At 36.8% G+C, this 24,233-nt stretch overlaps 1 protein-coding gene across 12 annotated transcripts in view; it reads right to left on the bottom strand.

The window, feature by feature from the left end:
* The window catches only part of Dock10 (dedicator of cytokinesis 10), a 263,362-nt gene that overhangs the window by 110,788 nt on the left and 128,341 nt on the right, over positions 1–24,233 (bottom strand). For all 12 annotated transcript variants that reach the window (XM_087205974.1, XM_087205976.1, XM_087205977.1 and 9 more), the window contains 4 exons: positions 15,786–15,868; positions 4,557–4,629; positions 4,162–4,284; positions 3,795–3,929 (listed from right to left, as the gene is read on the bottom strand). In XM_087205974.1, coding sequence (XP_087062100.1) covers positions 3,795–3,929; positions 4,162–4,284; positions 4,557–4,629; positions 15,786–15,868 — 414 coding nt within the window. The remainder of the gene's footprint in view (positions 1–3,794; positions 3,930–4,161; positions 4,285–4,556; positions 4,630–15,785; positions 15,869–24,233) is intronic.

Raw genomic sequence — 24,233 nt, 5'->3', positions numbered from 1 at the left:
AATGAATTCTATATCTAAAGCTCACTATTTAAAACTGCCTGTGAAGGTATCTATCTTTGTGATGTTTCTTCTGCCCAGGTGGCTTACGTAAGTTAAATGTGTATATATATGGGCATGTCCACTGTATCTATGATAAATACAGCACTTAAGAAAGCATCTTCTGTAATCTTAGGAATTCTTCCATCTCTAATCTAGTTTTGCTATTTATTAGCTCTGTGACTTGGGAGAGCCACTTTATCTCCCTGAGCTTTATTTTAATAAACAGGGAGAGCAGTAATCCATATTCCGTCAAGTGCTACTAACTGATACAATAGATGAAGAAAGTTACAAGTACCATTTGGGTTGTTATTATCATAGGAAATACAATCTTTAAAGTCAGAGTTTGCCAAAGGGAAATGTGCAGATCACACATGGCATCCACAGGTGTTTTCCTTCAAAAGTAGATTCCTGCTCCCACATATATGAGTATGCACGGTCCAAGCTGCTCCTACATCTCACCCTGCCCCACACTTGACCTGTAGAAGGCACCTGAACTTCTAGAACTTGGTTATATACATGAAGTCATTTTTTTGGAACTCATATCTATTTGGCGGCAGACCAGCACCTAGGAGGAGATAAAGTGTTGGGACCCTACCTCCCCTATTTAACACTGTAGAAAGTGGTGTCTGCAATTATCCTTGTTCAGATAGGGATCCAGTTGAAAATCTTGAGTAATTCATTCTATTCTACAGTGGCAGGACCTGAAATTAATGTGTGTATGGAAAGAAGGAGAATAAATGAAAGAGTGGATGGGTGAAGGAATGCGATAGGATAACACAGACCTAAATATCCCTTACTGTCAATACGAAGCCGAAGCAGCAAAAACTGAAAGTTCTGTCATAGATTAGAAGTGCAATCCTACAAAAACAGATCTAGTACTGTCTGATGATATTCCATAAATCAGAGAAGTATAGTTTTATCTCCTTTTGTTATCAAGACCCAAGAACTTGTCAAATATCACTTAATGTCTTAGAGAAAGTCAGTTAGAGTTGCTCTCTGTTTGAGGTCATCCTTGTAGTAAGTATATTCTGTGAATCCAAGGAATTATTTTTAGGGAAACACAGCGATATAGATTGGATCTGAATGAGGCAAATTAAAATGGTATATTCACTAACTATTATTACGAGCTTTAGCTGGATGGTAGATAGCACTTTCTGGGACAAAGACTTTGTTCCTCCTTTTTTGTTTTATTCAACGAGATTGGCAATGATTCTTGACAAAATAATTCTGACTCATTGTAGTTATTCATTTGCTCTGTGCTCTTGTTGTATGTGATTCATCTTCAGGGACATTTTGTGCCTGAGAGTTTACAAGAGCAGTACTTAAACTCTGCACTCTCTCACTTGAAATCTTCTATCCAGATGTAAGAATTTATACGCTAAAAAGTTGCTGGCAATTATGGAAGAGGTAGGACCCCAACATAGGCGACAAATAACCTATCTCCCCAAAGTGATCTCATGAAACTCCAAGACTCTGCCTGTAGAAAGGATGCAAATGACACTGGAGTAAAGCTTTTGATAAAGAGGAACATAAATTCAGGAAGGTCTACTGAACCTTTTAAAACACACATGTTCAAGACATATCTTGGGGAATCCCACAGACAGATACAGCTTTTCTGTGTAGACTTGCAGCATGACTTTTATGAACTGTCACTGTTCTGTGCTCCCAGAATATTCCATGAACTCTGCCATCTATATTTCCATTACCAGTTGTTTGTATCATCAGTAGTGAGCATAAGGCTATGCCCTTCTCTGATTTTGACTCTAGCAGGAAATTGAATTGCTTTTGCCTAGGCACAGGCCCTAGCATATTCCAAGCACCAAACATGTCTGTTGAATGAATAAATCAAATAAAGAAATGTATTAGCACATTTGTGTAGAAATTTCAGAAGGTAAATCAAGACTTACTAAGAAGGCTTTCCCATAAAGGAATGTCTATCTTCTAAAGCTGTAAGCTTTGGAATTAATGGAACTACGGAGGAAAGGGTGAAGATTCACTGCCTTCCAGATCCTTTAGACATGTTAGCAGGCTTGAGAAGCCTGAGACAAAGAGGTTGAGTCACTTACTCCAAGGCTTCGGATCAGAAATAGTGAAACTAGGATTTCAGGGCCGACCTGCATCAACCACAAGCTTGTGTTTTCGCCTAAGACTTTCTTTCGAAGGTCACCTCTAAGCAGAGACTGTTTAGGTAAGAGATAATAAAGTGCCTACAGTGGAAAGTCAGATTAGGGCACTTAGGGGTGGGTTTAATGCTCAGTTCTATGATTCTTTGAAGAAGAGAAGCATTACGTGGAAATTATCACTGCACACTTCACGTAGAACAAAAACTTTAAAAAAATGATGACTCATTTGGCAGAGCAAACTTTTGAAGTGCAAGTGGAAAATATATTTAAAAATTTCAGCTCAATGTCTGAAAAATGTAGTTATTGATCTCTAAACTTATTGCTAAAGATATACCTTATATTTCTAAGGCCAAAGAGTTTCTACTGTTACGTACAATAGACAATTGTCTCCATGCTCCATTAAGACCTCTACTGTCCTTTCCATGCTGAAAGTTAGCATCTGCATTAGAAGGCAATTAGCCCTCCTTTCTAGTAGAGTGCTTAGCAACACTTAATTCATTCTTTCCTCTTCAAGTTCAGCTTTCTGGCTTTCTGGAGGAATTCCAGGTTTTAACAGAGCAATTGTCCAAGAATAGGTTAGGACTAACAGACTGAAGAGGGCTCTACTTCATGCCCACGTATCTAAATGCCTCCAGTAGTGTGATTTCTGCAACAACAAAACAAGCTCTGGGTGTGTGGGGCTTCCTGACAACAGAGAGTACAGATGTAGCAGGCTGTGCTCAGAAAAGCGGCCTTAACCTCAAGGAGCCGGAGTCCTTACCGTGAAACTTGTGGGGAGGTTTCATTGCTACAATTTTTATGTAAGAGGGAATAAGGGTAGATACTACATCAGAGTGGAGAGTAACTATTTTGAATGTAGGAATATCCGATGTCTATGGAATATAAAAGATGTATACAATCATTCTGTTTCCCTCCACCACAGCCATCTATGTCAAGTTTAATAGTAAAATAATAATCTGAAGATGAAGAATTTGTAGAATAACATTATCTGCTAAAAGCACTATGTCTGTTTCTGCACTTAAACTCTTGAGAATCAATGTAATCCTTATCTTTGAAGGAAATCTTCTCTTAGGGAAAAGATAACGTGCACACTAAATTTGCTACCTCATTGTTACCTAGTTATAAAGACAATATTTATGAAGTATATACTTTGAGTTATGTGATATATATTAACTTGTTTAATTTCCTTAGTTTAGTTGTTCAGTGCACCAGTACAGGTGATCAGTTTCCTAGGGTAAATATATCAGACTTACTCCTGTCTCGGGACCTTTGTACTTGCTGCCCCTGTTCATTCTATAGTTCATGGGTCAAACAGTCTCTTAAAAACGTTTTTCTCATTTCTTGAGCATTAATATTCCTTTCCAATCTTACCACTCATTTCTCTCCTTCCATTACTCTATTTTTACTATTTAAAAATTTACCAACTGATTATACTCTATTGGTTTCTTTGCTTATGTCCTATTTTTCTTTATTGACAGTAAGTTTTGTGGAACCTAGAAATCGAAGCTGCCTTCTTCCTTCACTGAATTCCTAGAGATTATGGCAGTTCTTGGTTCATGTCACATACTTCAAAACATGTTAATATTTTGCAGTGAAAACAAGCACCAAAAGGGAAAAAGGATTGCTACTCACCTGTACCACACCTGTACAGGAATCCAAAAAAATGCAGCCTTTGGGTTCTTTGGATATTTTTTCATCTTTGTAAAAGTTCATAATGTAGGAATTATCTGGCAACTGCGTCAGCTGGAAGTAACGCTTTTTGAATGACTAAGGAAAGGAAAAGACAGGGATATAGTTCACACTGCAAATGAAAAGTTGAATTAAAAAAAATTCCTTGGGAATTTCTATACTTCTAGGGCAGTGATATGGAAAAGAACACCCTATGTCCTCATACATAAAATCTTACACGAAACATGAAACGTATCTCCTGTGCCCTAGGACCAAAGGAGGAAGTGGCGAGCAAGGCGACCCTGGAGCGGCGGGTCTCCTGCTTCCTTACCCGGACGGTGACGGTGTTGTTCACGGTGCTGTTGAAATTCCCCTTATAGAGCCAGCCGGACTTGAACACGCCGGACCCTCCGGCTCCCCCACCGCCCTTGGAGGATGAGTGGGAAGTGGTGTCCTGCAGGAAAGGTGTCATGAGCATCGCGCCACCTCTGCAGGTCCCGCATCTCAGACATTGCCCTTAAATAGGGGACTGCTTTTCCCTCTTGGACTCATCCGCAATACTCATGTTCGATGTCAAAACAAACTGATTCATTCTGCCCAAAAGCCCCATCACAGACATCTACTGTGGCTTATAGAAGACTGGCCAGCATGTGCAAATGCCCCTGCAAGACAGGAAGTGATTACCTTCCTGTTTGTTAGGCATTTCACCTGCAACAGTTCACTTACTTCGTCCTTATCAGCTTCTTCATGGTCAACTTCAAAGGAATGTGAGGGAAGTTTCTCTGGTTTGTATTCTGCTCTGATATTTAAAAAGATTAAAAAAAAAGAGTCTGGTTTATCATCTGACACATTTTTATCATTTTCAGCTGTTTCCAAGGTAACAGCGATTCTTGCAAACTTAAAAAAATTTTATTAGTATATATTTGCAGTACATAATGTTTACATTCCTTGTGTGGAAGTGGTACGGGTACATAACACAACTCTGTAATCTTAACAACTGTGAGGGTCCCATTTTCTTTGAAAGTACTAACTTCCCCCTATGTCATTATATATAGCTTATCTCCAGTAAGTAAATATTTTACAATGTTGAGTTTCTATTTATATAGATGTCAACGTGTCTTTTTCCATTAGATGAAAGCAAGCAGAAAAATTTTAAAGGTTTGGTACTTTATATCTTTTCTGCACTCTGACATGGATTATTAAGAACTGACATTTTTATTACTTTTTCTGGGTCATCTATGATATATGGTGATTGTTTACATTTTTAAAAGTCAAAGTAAAAAACATATTGCCACTTGTCCCCTCAAAATATTCTCCCTCACTCTGAACACACTGAACCTATTGATCTTGACATTTTCTGAAGCAGTTTTGGAAGTCTTTTTTCATGAGTATCTTTAGTTTTGTTTAGTTTTGTGCCTGCTTTGATGTCCTGAATCAATTCAAAATGTTTGCCTTTCATGGTCATTTCGACTTCGGGGAAGAGCTGGAAGTCCCACAGTCACATGTGGTAAGCTGAAAGAGGACACACTGCAGTGTTTTTACAAGCCTGCCTTCTGTTAGATGGGATTGGTAGCAGCGTTTACTATATATATTTTTTTATCACATTTCGTAAAGACACTTATGAAAGAAGACACCCAGAACTGCTTGGGAATGTGGCAGTGTGGAAGTGAAAGGGATCAAGATGCAATGCGTGTATGTACCAATTTATTACTATGATTAACTTTGTATCACAGATATATTCTAATTTAAAAAGTGGCATAAAGGATGGGCTAACAGTGCTTGAAGCAAGGGGTAGTATTTTGAGAGGTGGGGGTTAATAGCATGTGTCTTTGACTGTAGTGATAATAGTATAAAAACTTCAACATTCACCATAGCTTTTATCACACATCTCGTATATGCTCCAGGCTAGGCATGGTCATCTGCAGGCCTTAGCTCTGAAGAACCCTCCTGTGCAGGCCTTAGCTCTGAGAGTCAGCCTGTGCTGTGTTCTGCTGGCCCCCACCTGTGATCTCAAAAGGCCCCTTAGAGCGACCCATTGGTATAATGCTCACTTTGTGCCTTCGCAGGGCAGCACAGAAATGCCTGTTTCAGACACTGCCCAGAGGGACGGTTAAGTGGAAACCAGACAGTGCTGTCCATGTTCAGGCCTTTCGTGAGATACAGCTCTTTGTGACCATTTACATCTAATCTTCCATGTAGAAACTCATAGCATGTTCATGTTTTTCTCTTCTTTCCTTTTTCTTCTGCAGTACTGGGGACTGAAGTCAGGACCTTCACACTAAGCTACATCTTCAGTTTTTATTTTCACTTTTTTTTTTTTTTTTTTTTGAGACAGGATCTCTCTTAGTGGCTAAGTTGCTCAGGCTGGGCTCAAATGTGGGATCCTCCTGGCCCCGTCTTCCAGAGTGCTGGGATTACAGGCCTGTACCACCATGCTCATCTGTTTGTATTTTCTTTAAGATGATTTATATTTTGCAGAAACAACCTCTGAATGTAACTACTGGAGAAAAACGACCGGAGGCATATTTAATATTCCTATCATAAATTGTTTCCTAAGTTGATGATAAATCCAGAAAAGAAGGAAAATGACCAGGAACTCTTTATATCTTAAGTATGCATACAGGTACTTACTGTGCATACACACAATATACTAACTAATGGGCTTAATATACTCTTTTACTCTACATTTGAAAGACATAAAAATCTTTATTCTCAGTTTACAGCAGAAGTTAGCACAGGCAACATTATCCTCATTGTCAAACTAGGCAAAAGATCTGAGATCAGAACCACATTGTCTATTCCTGATGAGAGGTTTTTAAATATTGTGGTAAAATATATATAACATGATACAGTTCAGTAGCATTAAGTACATTCACAGTGCTGCTATCATCTCCAGACCTTTCCCATCATCCACACTGAAATTCTGTACACATTAAAAAATAATTTTCCATTTCCCTTTCTCTAAGCCCCTATTTAACACTGTGCTGTATGGATTTGACTATTCCAGGCACCGCGTGTAAGTGCAATTGTACAGGATTTGTCTTTTTGTGTCTGCTTTTGTCACTTAGCATAATGTCTTCAGGGTGCATTCATGGTGTAGGATGTATTAAGATTTGGCTCCTTTTAAAGCCTGACTAATATTCAGTTATAACCTGATAAAAGTATGCACCCTAAAATCATTTCCATGAAGGCATCCTGAATGCCTATTAGGGATCTCATCTTATAGACTATCACTCTTTATGATGCTCACCTGATTCTGTTACTTGTGCACATGCCTTAGCCTTTTCTCAGACTGTAAATTTCTTAAAGCCAGGAACTTTAATGAATTCTCATCCATGTCTCACACAGCTATTTCCTCTCCTTTGGCTATAGATGCTCAATATGTATTTGATGATTATATTAATAATAGAGTAAAGTGAGCCAGAATATCACAGATGTAAAGTAATAGGAAATGGTATAATTTCAGTGTTTTTGGCAGGCATTTTGGTGATTATCATTTTAGCTGTAGAACAAAATTTGCTCATCAAAATCTTAACAGGTCCATCTAAAATATTACATAGGTTTAAAAAAGTGTATTGCTATCGGTATTTTCTCTTATAAATTCAAATTATGTGATGTACTTGCTACTCAAATCAGTAACAAAGAATAACAAAGTTTCTCTGAAAAACATATTATTTGAGAGTAGGAGTTAAGTATACTTGGAGTATTGTATTGGTCCTAGCTTCAGTTTTCTTTTCTATCTCTATGTACAATATAAACTTTCTCATCCAGGAGAGATTTACATGTCTAAAGAAGTTTAAGCATATACATACATAGAAGTTTTGTACTGAACTCTACGCATTAGGAAGCTTATTGCATTTTAGCATTATATATGTGTGCAGTAAGACATCTGTGTACAATATTAGATCTCTAAAATCTTGTCAGATATTTCCATTTTACAGAGATAAAAATTATCCCTAACAATTATTTATATGAACACACAGAGGGAGAGATGAGATTAGAAGACTTATCTCTAAAATAATTCCTATATTAGGAAAGGTGAGTTCAAACCACCTTTAATAAACATGTTAAGTAAGATTGCAGCCATTTTCGTCTGAGAATTCTGATGTACCCTAGGTAGTTTTCCTTCTTGAAGGACCTTAGATTCTCAAGCTTCTCTGTGCCACTTGCCATTGATGTTAACTTTTTCTGCCCAGTGTCACCTTTATGTGAAGACAGGGCAAGTAGAGACTCCACAATGTTATTCTAGAATCACTGGCAAATCCTTCGTACCCTGTCAGATATATTCCTTTTCTCCTTAATCTCATCTGTCACTTCTTTTACCTTGTCATTTGATTGACAAAATAAAGCCCTTGAATACAACCTTTCCTTCTCTCTGTCTCCCACGAGAGGTGACATGTCACCTGAGATTCAGGGGTAGGTCCAAATGGGTGATTCCACAGCAATTACTTGAAACAGTTTCTCTGTGAAGGATAAAGCATGAATGTTCTAGGATTTTAAAAAATGATGATGTGGCAGTAAAAGGAGGGTGGAGGAAACATCTCAAGGGAAAAGTAAGAGAAGGAGCAGGGAAAATTCAGAAAGAGGTAGCAAAGACAAACTTGAACATGGACTGTCAACATTAGACTCTATGTCAGTCTTTTCCATCAAACTCTCTTGGATCTGGATACAATATTATTCATTTTTGAACTTATTTTTATATCTTCTTTTGCCAGCATGGCATATCCCTTCTTCTCTTATAAAAGAATATTCTTGTAGGCATGTGTTCTTGATAACTATGGATCACGATATTGGTCAGGTTCTGGGATCTAACTTTTCTTATTATGATTTCCATAATATAAACTAGAAAGAGAGGCAATGACATTTCAAACTAGTAATGATACAACAGCAGAAAGGAACAGCAGTAAGAAAACAAAATAAGATTTTCATTAATCTCAATGTGTAAGGCTAAATACTTCTATTAGTTGCATTCCTGTTGCTGGGACAAAATGTCTGGTACCTATTACTTGAAGGAGCAGAGCTTTGTTTTAGCTCATGGTTTCAGTGGGTTCAGTCCACAATTGGCTGGCTTTAAGGTAAAAATGGCAGGTAGCAGGACATAGCAGAGAAAAGCTGCTAAATCCATGGCAGCCCAGGAAACAGAGAGAGAAGTGCCAGGGACATGAATGCTCCATTCTAGGTCACATACTCAGTGACACATCTTTTCTGACCAGGCCCTTCCTCCTAAGAGCACATCGGGTATGAACTCATCAGTGAATTAGTCCACTAATAAGTATAGTGCCCCTATTATCCAATCATATTCTCAAAGCTCCACCTCTGAACAGATGAGACCTTTGGGGGACACTACATTGAGCTCAGTTGATGTCCACGGGGGCTATAATACAATGATTGTTCCCTCTTAATGATCACACTTGCAAATGAAATTTAACATTACATTAAACCATAACAATGCTCATGAGTGTTTTTTTCATAAATGTCTCAATTGAGAAGTAGAAATAATGGCTGAAATAGTCTATAAACTATGACCAAAGTTTCCCAAAAGCTTATGCATTTAAAGCGATTTACAAACAACTTAGTTGAAGACACTGCAAGAGTGTCTATCACTAGAGAATGGCTAAACAAACTATACTACATCCACAGAAAGAAGAGTTACTCAGCAAAAGAGTTACTGATACATAAAACAAAATGAATATCACTTAAAAGCATTGTGCTGAGTAAGAGAGACTAGAAGCAGAAGAATGTACATGGTATAATTCTCATGTTGTGAAGATTGCAGAGCAATGGTTGTCTCTAAGGAAAGAAGGGACCAGAGGTGAGGACTGAGCAGAAAGGGGTGGCAGCAGTTAACTCTTTGATAGTGACAATAATGTTCTATATGCCAAAAGAGGTTTTGAGTTACACAGGTGAACTCACGGTCAACAGTCCCCAAATAGTTCCCTCACAATTCGTCCATTTCTTGAATGTAAATTTTACTGAAGAAACACACACACACACACACACACACTAAATTGCAAACATATAAATCTCCGTCTAACAATACACAACCTGAGAGGTTTGCTCAGAGAGGCAATGTGCTGATGTTCTAAACTCACTGTGAAATGAAAAGAAAGAAGATGAGATTAATGGGCAGCTAGAGAGATGGATGGATGGATGGACAAGTAATTAGATAAAAAATATAACAATATGTAAAAGGCATTGTAAATACTGAAGACAGGGAGTGTTTGTTATATACAAGTCTTTCAACTCTTTCCTGTTTGTAAATTTGCCTGAGTTTTTAAGGCTTTGAAGGAATTATACAAAGAATGACCAAAATTGACATTTTTCTGAACTAGTTCTTTTTTTTTAATATACTAAAGATAATCAAAACATACAAATGCTAAAATGTTTTCAAGTTTCTAAAAAGTTATATTTAATATTTAGTTACTTTATATTATGCTACAGCCTAACTTACATCTCCACACTCTTTCATAAAATGAAATTTCCTCTAAACACTCTCTTCAAGCTCATGTCAAGTATTACGTTTCCAAGATAACTCAGAAGATTTAAAGGGAAATAACATGAGTGAGGTTCTGAGCAGGGGCTGAGCATGGAGCATCCAGAAGCACAGCGCTGTTGAGCCTGGGTACAGTGAGGGAAGACAGTGGTAGGGGTGAGATCAATAATGCCTGAACAAGTGCTCAAGTGGGAGTGACAGCGTGTCTTCATCACTGCTGAAGCTTGAAGGCTACTGAGGCTTCTTCAGTCCTGTACTCAGTGATCCCCAGAGCACAACTTTCCTGCCTTAAAGGGGCAATCACTACATTGAGCTCAGTTGATGTCCATGGGTGATAACACAATGACTGTCCCCTCTTAAAGATCATACTTGGAAATAAAATTTTACTTCACATTGGAATCATACACCATGATCAAGTTGGTTTCATTTCAGGGATGCAAAGCTGGTTCATCCTATGCAGATCAATAAATGTAATTTACCACCTAAGGTAGAATCAAGGAGAAAAATCACACAATCATCTTAATAGTTGTAGAAAAAGCCTTCAATGAAACTGAACATCCTGTTATGATAAAAACCCTGAATAAACTAGGTATGGAGGAATCAGACCTAAAAATAATAAAGGCTACATATAACAAACACATAACCAATATGTTTCATACTAAATAGGGAAAACCTAAAATCATTTCTTCTAAAAGTGGGAATAAGACAAGGGTATCCACTTTCTCCACTCTTATTTAATGAAGTACTGGACATTTTAGCTACAGCAATCAGGCAAGGAAAAGAAATAGGAAAGGAAGGAGTCAAATTATCTCTGTATGTAGATGATATGATTCTATGATGAGAAAACCTTAGAGAATCTACCAAATGTCTTTTATAACTGATAAACAAATTCAGCAAAGTAGAAGGATTCAAAATCAACATAAAGAAATTGGTAGCTTTCCTATACACCAATAATGAACTCACTGAAAAAGAAATCAATGAAACCCTTTCATAATCACCTCATAAATACACACCGAATACCTAGGAATATAACTACCCAAGGGGGTAGAAGACTTCTACAAGGCAATTCATAAGACCCTGAAAAAAGAAATTGAAGAAGACACTAGAAGATGGAAAGACTTCTCATGTTCACAGGCTGGAAGAATGAACATTGCTAAAATAGTCACACTACTGAAACCGATCTACAGATTCAATCCCAATCAAAATACCAATTTCACTCTTCACAAAACTAGAAAACAATCTTGAAATTCATATGAAAGCATAAAAGACCCTGAATAGCCAAAACTACTCTGAGCAAAAAGGGCCATGCCGAAAGCATCACAATACTTGATTTCAAAATGTAGTAAAAGCCATTGTAACAAAAAATAGCATGGCTTTCACATAAAAATAGACACACACACACACCACTGAAATAGGATAGAGGACCCTGAAATAAACCCATGTACCCACAGCCATCTGATTTTTGACAAAGTTACCAAAAACATAGAATAAAGACAGCCTCTTTAAAAAATGATGCTGGGAAAACTGGATATCTACACATATAAGATTGAAAGTAGATTGTAGAAGATGTCATCTTCTCCAAAAATCAAATAAAAATGGATCAAAGACCTTAATATAGGACACAAACATTGAAACTATTAGAGGAAGACATAGGGGAAACACTTCAGAATATAAACATAGGGAATCACTTCCTGACTAGGAGTCCAGTAGTTCAGGAAATAATAGCGAGAATCAACAATGGGATCACATGAAATTAAAAAGCTTCCATACAGGAAAAGAAACAACAGGGTAATAGACAATCCACAGAATGGGAGAATAATCTTTGCCAGCTATTCTGACAGAAAATTAATATTCAGCATACATGAAAATTTGAAGAATTTAGCACCAAAAGAACAAGTAATCTGATCAATAAATGTGCACGTGAACTGAACATATGCTTCTCCATAGAAGTACGAACAGCCAATAACTATATGAAAAAATTTTCAACATCGTTAGTCATTAGGGGAATGCAAATCCAAGCTCCACTGAGATTCCATCTCACAGTAGTCAGGACTGCTATCATGAAGAATGCAAAAAATAATAAATAGTGGTAAGGACATGGGGGGCGAAAGAACTCTCACACACTTTTGGTGGAATATAAATTCCCATAGGTCCTCTGGAAAGATCACATGAAAGTGAAGGGAGCATAGCAGAGAAGAGCAAGGAAATCAAGGGGAGAGGGAAGGGGAGGATGAGGGGGTAATAGGATGGGATATAGTTAAGGTATGCTGTGTGTGTATGAAAATATCACAGTGAAAGCCTGTTACACTGCATAATTAATATGCACTAATAAGAAAGATCATACAAAGAGCAATACCTGTGGCCATTCACTTTAAATTCTTCCCCCAGGAGCACTGTGTGGTCTCTAAGAGCCTTTGGGATCTCAGAATGAAGGGCTGGTCAGGGACCCTGCCGTCTGAGCTTGAACCCAATGTGTCTCTTCAGTTGCTAGCTATGAGGTTTGGGGCAAGGTAATTTTAGTGCCAATCTTCCTCTATAAAATGGGGATGACGACTCTTATTTTATAGGGTTACACACATTAAATGAGCTAATGGACATATGGCATCTAGCACTTTCTGACTCGCAGCAGTAAATAAATGTAAATGTGCTTTTATTTAAAAACATTCTGCTCTAATTCAGCCCAGCTAAACTGATCACACTTTATTCGAATTTGAGTGCAAACTATCCCTGCAGGGAATTTTCTTCTTCATATCTTCTACCAAATCAACAGTAGTGAAAAATTTTAATATGTCATATATCTTTGTATTTTCCCCAGTGGATTAATAATCAGTGGCATCATAAATTTTTATGCTGCTCTGGGCTATGAGAACTCCAAGTTTAGTGTTGCTTTTTGTTCCTAATGTATGAAGTCTTATGTTTCACATTCTACCTGGAAGAATATCTCTCAAGAATGAAAACACATTTGCAAAACACATTTTACCAAAAATGGGATTCTTAAGAGTTAAAATAATACATTTTTAAAATTAAAAGAATATATTTCACCTTTTTCACTTTTTCTTAATTTCAAATTTTTGTTTTGCAGCCTTAGTAACTCGTAAAAGAAAATGATCAATTTAAATTGGTAGCAGACATATGAGAATTTTTCTAATCCCAAATGATTTACTTAGAAGAGCCTCAGAAGACCCAAGTACATTAATCTCCTTCTTCTATTGATCTAAATATGTGAAATCTGTAAGGAGAAGTGCTTAGCTTTGTAAAGTCATTAAAAATAATTCTGCTATTCAATTCTATAGTCTTCATTATCCTAGGCTGGGTATATGCTACAGAGTCATATTTTAGAACTTCTCATTTTCATTTTGAATATATGTAGTTTATTAAAGTTTCTTATTTTGTGGCAGTCTTACTCTTCCCCTTTTTGGTATCAACTTCCTCTTCCTTTAACTAAAGTAAGGGAAATTCTCAACAATAGTTTGGTTACTTTCTCATTTCTTCTCATGACTCCATCCATGCTCTCTGAGAATCCCGATTCAGCAATAATGTCCAGGCACTGTGTTCTTAGCAGACATATTTTCTCCATCATTTCAACAAAGGAAGAATATTGCAAATGTACAATGTTTTACTGTTTTTCCCTTTATGGAATCATGAATATAAGAAAAGATAAAGAGTGTCTGGGGATAAAACTGCTGAAGAACTTGATATACCTAAGACACTGAAAATCTTTTTACTCAAGGAGAAAAATACTGCTGTCTGCATCATCTCACTTGATATACAGTCTTCCACAGGCTTGGACACAGCTTCCAAATTGTCACCACTTCTTAGAACTATTTTTAGAAAGGGGAAGTCTTGGTGTTAAAAAATGCTTTGCTTTTCACTTGCACCTAACAAAAATGTATAACAAACACCCAGACATTCAGAATGTAATAATTACTCATGAAGTTCTAGGGTGTAGCAGGATCTTTTCAACATGAAGTTAAAAGAGGTTACCTACCAGGAGCGACAGGAGTCTAAAAGAATGTTCAGAAGTTTGGTAGATGTGCAGTGCTTTGAAAAAAGAGGGGATTTTTTTTGGAGTAACATTAGTTTGTTCTTTGTACTAAGCCAACTCCAAAAGAACTATCCTTCTTCACTTTTTCTTCTATTGCTACCCCTGCAATCCAGTCTTCATAAAGTAATTGAAGCCATTTTTCAAAAGTACTAAGTCAGATCATGTTTCTCTTCTGTGTAAATTTCCCAAGGCTTCTTGTTGCAATGAGAGTAATACCTAAGCTCCTCTCCAGGGCCCAAAGTCCCTCGCTTCATGGTCCCTGGTTTCATCTCATCACACTCTCCACTACCGGTAGCTACTAGGGTTCATTCAGATCCAACTGAAATGCCACCATTTAGAGCCATTGCCTAATTCCCTTCAAATTCTGCACTGAGAAACTAAAGGCAACACTTCCAAGCAGCTGAGTCTGAAAAAAAGATGTCTAGAAGCACAGAAAATATTACAAGGTGGAACACGATTTTATACCATGGGTCCATCCAAAAATTAGAACTGATATGTTTCATGTTGATATTTCACCTGAGCAATGTGTTAATAAGAATCTTACTTTTGCTTACGTGTTTTTTTTTTTCCCCTTGGATTATTTGCATCATCTTAGTTTGAAGAATTCGTGAGTTGGCAGGTATTAGTTTGAGACAATTCTTTAAATTTAAGCAACTCTAATCCCATTCAAGAACACTGTATTTTAAAATTTGATAAAAACTCAGTTTAGCTACCCAATAAGTAATTATTGCCCACCTACTAGATGCTTGGAATTCTCCCAGGCCTGCAGGAGATTGTGCAGGGAAAAGTCCTTGCCCTTCAGGAACTTTTACTTAAGTAGGAGAAATAGGCACTAACTAAATTCCTACTTTAGTTCAAGTGTTCAGGTGAGCCTCTGTGGAGAGACAAGATTTGAGGAGAAACAGAATAAGGTCACCTTCCTAAAAGATTTATATACTCAAAAGTTAAGAGAAAAATTAGATATCTGTTTTCACTTTTGATGTTTTTAGGTAGATGCCACTTCTATGGAATTCATTTTCATGACTTTTGATGTCCCAGAATGCAAATACATAAACAAGCAGAAAGTATGAATTCTTTTAAAAACATTGTCAGCAGCACTCAGGACATATTGGGCTATTCTAATACTTCTGTGCCTGTTATTGAAAGAACAGCTCACAAAAGAACAATATAGTGATAAACTTTAAGGCTTTATTCAGTAATTGAATCAGAGAATACTTGAACTTTGATACATCTGAATACTCTGAACTTTGGATACATCAACTATACATGGTTGAAAACCAAATACTCTATCTTGACTTACTTATAAATTTTGCAAAACGTACTTTAGTTACACTTATTCATAAAGTCACCCTTGAGCAAAGAACATACATTTGCTATTTATGCAAAAGTCAAAGGAATATTTATAAGAAGTTCTTACCGGGGTAACTGTCGAATGTCTCCAGAATATTGCTCATATTTGTAGTTTACCACATACCACTGGGAGCTATAAAATTTACAAGCCTGAAAGAAAGAAAAACAATCATAAAAATATCATTAAAAAAATCAGCTGTCTTGGTCAAAAGTACTGTAAATACAGCTCTCATAATCCCCAGGGATGCGTTAAGGTTAGTGATTTTAAAGTAGATAAACAGGCTAGCTCTTGATAATCATTTTATATTTTTTCCATGAAATAGAAATCTAACCTTTTCTAGATCCAAGAAGGAGGAACCATGTAATATATTTATCCTATTTTACTCCATCAAGGAATACCTAATTGAGCCACCCAATGAATCCTACTGGATATGTTGCTAACCTCAAGAAATCATCATTCTTCAGGTTTTCTTGGTAACTGCTTCCATTATCTGACAGTTCACATTACTGAAGAATGCTATTATTTGTATATTGCCCTTTTGCCATTATTTTACCTTAGTCTTGTTTCAGTAATCAATCCTTTTCTTTCTTACATGCTTACCCTTGTCAGCCTGAAACTAGTTTTTAATTTTACTTGATATCTTCTAAGGCCCAGCCTTCTCTTCGATTTTTCGCAGATTGTATAAACAGATTTGAATAAAAGAAAGTTAATAACACAAAATAGCTATCACACAGTGGTACATGATGGCTGCCTTTATAGTATTTATTGGTGGTGAATATTTTCCGAAAACCTACCATGCACTCTTACTGTAATGAGCATGGATGGGTTCATAATCAGGAGGCTGCTAAATGGCTTTCTTTTTTTTTTTTCTTAAAATTTTTTATTGGTACATTTTAGGTATACAATACGTTTACATTTATCATTGGGTGCTTGTACCTGTACATTTTTTCCCATTAACTTTATTGGTACATTTTAGGTATACAATACAGTTACATTCATCATTGGGATCTTGTACCATTACATGAGTCTCTTGGTTCTTATTTTTTTTCCCCTTCCCTTGCCCTCCCTTCACCCCCTCCACCCTTTCCTATTTGCAAAGACCTTGTTTCCATTTTTTTTTTCCTCTTCTCATATTTTTTCCTTTCCCTTTTTTCCCTTCCCCTTTTTTCCCTTCCCCTACCCTCCCAATTTCCCTGCTATTTTAGACGTTTTCTTCCTGTTACACAATGTTAGTTATACAGTTTTAAAATTACAATATCAAGATCTAGGAGACATTACTACAGATTTTACAGAATTTAAAAGGACATACATAGAAAGCATATTACAAAAATCTGTTTTGAAATAAATTTGACAACTTCTAAGAAGTACCTTGGAAGACAAATTAATGAAACTAACTCTGGAGGAAATATAAAATTTGAATAGCACCTATTAAAGAAAGTATATTCCTAGCTTGAAAACCTACCTATATGACAACAGCAGGCTCATAAACATTTTAACTGATAAATTATATCAAACAATTAAAGCAGAAAAAAGAAGGAACACTTCTCCCCTCATTTTAGGAACTCAACATTGTGCTAATCCTAAAACTGGATAAAGATAATAGAAGAAAAAAGTATGAACATAGATAGAAATTTGTTTAACAAAACAAACTATTAGAAGTCAGGTCTGGCAGTATGTAGAAAGTGGTTTTGTTACAGGGATGGCAGTGTTGGTTCAGCATTGGAAGATCCACCCCCAAAAGTAATCATTTTGACAGAGGAAAGGAGAAAGGCATATGATCCTGTTACTAGTTGGAGAAAGAGTATTGGACTAAATTCTACAGCTGTTCATGGTAAAAGCTATCAGGAGACTAGAAGTAGAACAGAAACTTCTCAACAGATCAAAGACATGTACTCCATACTTCCAACAAAAACTCCTTCTATGAATGGAGACGATACAATGCTTTTCCCTAAAGTGGGGAACAAGGGCATATATGCCTACTCTTCATCTGTCCATTAGACTTTGAAACATAGGTCTAAACCAAAATAGTCTGGCAATAAAATGACACAACTAGGATAGGATTGGCATGGCAGAAGCAAAATCTTTATATGTAGATGAAATGATCATCTACAGAGAAAATACTAAGAAATCTCTAGGAGCCCCTAGAACTTGTACTTGAATTTAGCAGGAATAGAAAACACAAGGTATATATAAAAATTCAGGTCTGTGTATACTTGCTATAAATGAAGAACTGGATATTGAAATTTTAAAGTTATGTAGGAGTACAAAGGACCCAGAAAAGCCAAAAACAAAAACAAAAACAGTGTTGGAAGACGTTTAGCATCGAATTTTAAGACTTCTTCTAAAGCTACAGTAATCAAGGCAGTGTTGGTGTAAGGAAAGACATATAGATCATTTGAATAAAACAGAGAATCTAGAAATAGAACCACACATATATGGTCCTCTGAGTTTTGAAAGATTATTTAACATTAGCATTTTATAGAATATAAACTCAATTCAAGAGCCGAGGAAGAGATAGTGTCTTCAGCAAATGGCACTAGAACACCTGGTATCCATATATAAAAAATTAACCTCAACCCTTTTTTTCCACACATGAAAATGACTTGAAGGGATCTATGAACCTAAATAAGAAAGCCTAAAAGTATAAAACTTTAAGAAGAAATTATAAGGGAAAATATTTATGAATTCAGGGTAGGCAAGAACTACCTAGGATACAAAAAACATGATGTATAAAAGAAAAAAAAATGATGAGATTCCATCAAAATTTAGAACTTTAAATGACATCATTAAAATGAAAAGTAGTCCTTAAACAGACCATATTTACAATGCATATAACCTATGAGCAGAATATATAAAGAATTCTTAGAGCTCATTAATAGACAATCCAATTAAAATGTAGACATAAGATGATAAATAGCCAATACAGCACAAGGAATGGTGTGCAATTCTAGAATCAGAAAAATACTAATCAGTACAATAATAAGATTCAATTATACACTCATTAGGAAGATGAAGTCAAAAGTTTTAAAAGCCTTGTCATGACTTTTTCTTTTTGTTGGATTCTCCCCTTTTGCGTTTAATTTGTCATGCCCAATGGATTCATTCTACTGGGTTTCCTGGGGTTGTGATCCTCATTGTCTTTTCCTAGGATATTGTCTAAAATTTTTTGGAGTGCCAGTTTGGTATTCATGAAGTTCCTGAGGTGCTCTTTATCATGAAAGTATCTTATTTCTCCATCCATTTTGAAAGATAGTTTTGCAGGGCACATCAATCTGGGTTGGAGGCTGTTTTCCTTTAGGGCTTGAAATACATCACTCCAAGCTCTTCTTGCCTTGAGGGTTTGCATTGAGAAGTCTGCTGTGATTCTGATGGGCTTTCCTTTGTATGTGATTTGTTTCTTTTCTCTCACTGCTTGTAGAATTTTATTCTTCTGTTGGATTTCTGGAATCCTAACTATTATATGCCTATGTGTAGATTTTTTTTGATTAAGGCTAGCTGGAGTCCTATATGCCTCACTTATCTGTATGTCAAGTTCTTTTCCCCTCCTTGGGAAGTTTTCTGCCATCACTTCTGTGAAGAGATTTTTTAATGTCATCTGCACTCTCTCCTCTTTCTTCATTGACTCCAATCAGTCTTAATGTTATTCTTCTTTGCATCGTCTAGCAGCTGCTGGATTGATTTCTCATGTTCCCTTACAATTTTAAAGGCATTTTTCTTTTCCTCCTCACTAATTGCAATCTTATCTTCTATATGTGAAATTCTATCCTCACATTGGTTCATTCTGCTGCGCAGACTTTCGATGGAGTTTTTAATCTCTTGGAAATCTGTTTGTATCTGTTTTATGGATTCCATTTGTTTCCTATGTTGGGATTCCATCATGTTCCTCAGATCCTCTATTTTTTTTTATCTGTGTCCTCTCTAGATTTATTAATCATGTCTTCCACCATGAGCAAAATCTTTGCTGTTATCTGAGTAATTATTTCTGATTTCATTTTTCCCAGATCCTCTTTTGTTGCCAGTTCAGAGAGTCCAGGTGTTTGAGTATCAGATTGTTCCATCTCATTTCCCTTTGGGGTTGCTGTAGGTGATCTGGAAGTCTGTTTTTGAGACTTGTTTATGTGTCTTCTCATTTCAGGGGTGGGGGGGGTGCTTCTGGCGCCCATGTGGCTCACCTTCTGTGCCCTAGGAGCTTGGGATGGCAGCAGGGGAGCTTCCTTCCAGGTGCTGGGACCAGCTGAGCTTCACTGCCCTAGGAGCCTGGGATGGAGGCAGGGAGCTTCCTTCCAAGATGGCTTTCAATTGTAAAATTATATGATTCCGGGGAAATAATAAGGCGTACAATCCTATAAATGTGTATTATCAGAGGACCATATGCTCCTGCACAAGAGGGAAATATGGAGAGCACTAAACTTACTGCACTGTGAAAAACAAAGGCCTGTGGCTGCTACTGGAACTGAGAAGAGGACAGGCAAGGTACTGAGCTGCTGCAGCCTAGGAAGCATACACACCACCTTTACAGGGGGAGGGAAGGAGTGGGCAATGAGGCGTCCTAGGCAGGTGGAAGGAGAACACGAGGTCCTGGGCCTGCAGCTCCAGATGCATGGAGAAGGCAGGGAGAGAGAACGGCAGTTAGGAGTCTTGGCTGTTCTGTGCTTCCCTGGCCTGGGATTCACTCAGCACTGAGGCTTTATCTGTTCAGGGAGTGCCCACGCACAAACTGGGACCAAGGACAAAACAAGTGAGTGTGGGACAAATGGAGGCTTGAAAACAAGTTGAGCTCCTGAATTCAAAGCAGAATGATGGTTCCAGAGGCTGAGGGGAGCAGGGGAGGTGGAAGGGTGGGAAGAGCCTGGTGGGTGGGAGCTGTTCTGGTGCATGACTGCACCCAAGTCTGCACTATGTATTTCAAAATAATGGGGAAAGGAGTTTGAATATTGTCACCATTGATGGTAAATATTGGAGGAGGTAGATGGGTTTACCCTGACTTAAACACTGTACGATGTACACGTGTGTTGAAGCATCCGGTTACCCCATAGATGTGTACAATGTTTATATTTCCATGCATCAGTTTTACAAAAGAAATAAATGAAAATGTCAAAGAACACCAAAGAACTCCTCTTCCCCTGAAAAACAAAAGCAACAACAACCACAACGACGACAGCAGTCATGAAACAGATGAATGCAGAGAATAGTAAAATTCAATTCAGGGGACCAACATAGACAAGAGTGCATGGGGATTGTGAATAAAACAGTACAGATAGCTAAAATTAAAATTAATTTGCCGGTTCCTGAGCCAATTCTGCAAAATACAGGTTTCTGGAGATAGGAGGAAAATGGAGCCTTATTAGGCTACTTGGCTAAAATGTTTTATCCTGTTTTGACAAAGATGTCAAGGATTCAGATGGGGAGCATAGAAGCCTATAGCATCCCAAACTATGCAGCCAGAATTCCTATTATTATAGTTCCCTCTCACCCTCCTCCCCTACTTTCCTTTCTCCACCTTGTAGTCATTTTCAAATGAAAGAAAATGTACTTTAAAATGGAAAATCAAAGCATAAAACCCACGGCCTTTGCATTTCCTTTTTAGTCATGTTCCTGGTACATAGCTTCATGTAGTTCCCCTCTAAGTATACATTTGCCTATGAATATTGCTTTATAAATTCATTTAGCATATTCTAGAGAGTTTTACATTTGCTTTTATAAATTTTACTTTCAATATGTAGAATAAAATATTATACCCAAATTCATTAACCTGGTCATCTAGTATTGAAGATCATTTATTGATTATTTTATTTAACAGATATTCTTGAACCCTTACTATGTACTCAGTTGTTCTAGGTTATGGGAATATGGCAATGAACAAAGGAAAAAAAATCATGCCTTCTTGAATTTATATCATGCTGAAGTCAATAAATCCAAAAGAAAATAAATCATGTCATATGGTGGAAAAAGTTGTGTCATAGAAAAAAAATAAAGCAGGAGGACAGGGGCCCTTTGGGGCAAGGGAGATGAAATAAGAATCATTAGGGTGAGTCACAAAAGAGATGCCACCTGGACAAAGACAAAGGGCAGGACAGTGACTCATTCTGAGGACTACTTCAAATTTTGTACCTTTGGAGGAAAAAAAATGCCTGAGTATATCTGTATGCATATGGCTTCCTCAAATACTACCCTGTTTTCATAATTTTCTTAGGGTAGAATACTCACAGTAGTTTAAATATTCTTTTATAAAAATCACCAAACAACTGTACATTATTTTTCAAGTAGAATGCACTGGAGGGAACATCCTTGAATGCACTGGCTCCTCATGTGATCTTGGGTAAATCATTTCATTCATTTGCATCTCAGATGCAACTATTGAGCATTCAGAATACTGGAGTGAGTAGGAAAGTTCTGCCACATAATTCCTATCTGTGAAACCTCCTGGTCTGGAGGTTTTTGTAGGACTTTAGTGCTTTGATTTAGGATTCTCTCATTACCCTTTCTTGCTGTGGATAGTACCTCTGTCTAATCACGATCAATATATACTCTTGTGCCCATTATTCACAATGAGCTACAGGTTTAACTGACTTCGAGATATGTTAATCTTCAAATTCCCTGATCAAAAATGAATATGGCCCTTTCTTATACTGATAATAAACTACTGTCATTAATTAGCTATGACATCAGTACCTTTAAATTTCTTTATCTGTTTGAATAATACCAACTTCACCAGGATCAAATGAGACAATTTCTGTAAAGCACTTAACCACAGGGCAAGTACTAAGTAAATACTTTCTTTAAAAACACCAGTTTTCTCAGCAGGTTTGACTCAGTCTATAATTCACATTCACAACAAGTCCTAATAACAATTTGTTTCCCTTGATTTATAAAATAATTTTGGAGAGAGAAATGAGATCTCATTATAAAAGACTTGTATATTATTTAAATGATTTCTGAATATATCTGCTAGATTTCATGTATCTGGTGGTGACAATCAGGCTGGGACTATATGATTCTTAAGAATCCTTATAAATCTGGGTTTTCTCTGACTATGAGGAAGCCAGTGCATTTAACAAACACAACCATTTTTCCTACATAGTTATGGCATTTTGGAAATGTTATGCATAGAAAATTATTCTCTATTCTTTGTTGCAGCCCACACAGTCATTCTAAGAAGATCATTAAAAAGTATTATAATTATGACTACAGCTTCTCTTTGTCTAAGAACTAAGCTGAAATGATCTGTTGCAAATCCAAAGTCGCAGGCCGTACTTGTTATAATAATGCAGTAGCTCCAGTTGTCCCTTACTCACTTCCTAACCTTCAGTACCTGCTTCAAAATAGCAATTATAGATGGAGGCTGCCACAAAGGACTTCAAAGATGAAAACTAAATAGTGAACAGCAGCTTGCTGAGCTAGTTAATTTTTCCAAACAGCAATGCTCTGATGCAGATTTTTCTTCTTTATTGGGTTTGCTAGCTGAGCATTTATGCTTGCCGTCTCTGCCTATTTGTGTTTAGATAAGAAAGCTGGCTACAGTCAGTGAGGTCAAAGGCTTTGCACCTTTAGGATACGGTTTCCTAAACTGTGGACAATATTTTAGTGTTTATGAATTCTCTAGCATTAGTCATTAGAAGTCAGGTTTTCAGGTTTCATCTGAGATCCACTGAATCAAAATCTCTGGGCTTGAGGGGACAGGACTCTATACTGTAAGATATACTGGTGATTCCGAAGGAGGTAAAGAAATGTTGCTGTTCTTTAACCAAATAGAATCCATCATTCTAGACGAATAAGAATTTGCCTTGGTCCTTATAACACTGACTGGGAACCTAGAGGCTTTGAGCCCCAGCTTCTTGGACCTAATAATTCACACAGACACAGCTTTTCAAAGGAACCTATCCATTCTAGCATGAGGTTTTATTTATGGTGAACATTTTATATATTTGTTGAGAGAATAATCTTCTATATCTCTTTTCTTTTAGAAACAACTAAGCATAATTTGGCAGTCCAAAAAAATCTAAATACTTTAGAAAAGAGTGGGCAATTGTAAAAGACAAGCTACAGTACTATAAGGAAAATATTTCATTTTTCTTTTTTCTTCTTCTCTTCAGAGAATCATTAGAATCAATTGAAATCATGTTATATACCTGAAACAGCAATTTGGATTTGGCAATACAATTTGTCCATCTCTTAAAGGAGCTGATTATTAGATTCTGGCTGCAGAGTAATAAACAGGTAACAGATGGTTTTTTAGATGCAATATTATTTTTCTTTCTGGCTATAGAGGTTTATTTAATTATACAACTAGTTTCTTGTCAGTAAGATTAATGCAACCACAAAAGGTGTTCATTTTGTCCTTCTATAGCCAATGGGATTCATTTTGTATTTGTAAAAGAATGGTTGATAATTTTCATCCTCATGTCATTATTTATAAAGTTTAGGAGTAGTTATGGTTATTCGGCAAATGTTTATAAGAATGCCTGATGAACTTAAGTGAATTTAGAAAAATAATGCATTGAAAGGATGACTGGA

The sequence above is a fragment of the Heterocephalus glaber genome, unplaced genomic scaffold (genome assembly GCF_053883595.1).
Source record: "Heterocephalus glaber isolate CG9 unplaced genomic scaffold, H.glaber_assembly_v1.0 deba00000621, whole genome shotgun sequence".
Classification (NCBI taxonomy): Eukaryota; Metazoa; Chordata; class Mammalia; order Rodentia; family Bathyergidae; genus Heterocephalus; species Heterocephalus glaber.
Note: the sequence above shows the minus strand (reverse complement) of the source record. Positions and strands in the feature narration are given on the sequence as shown.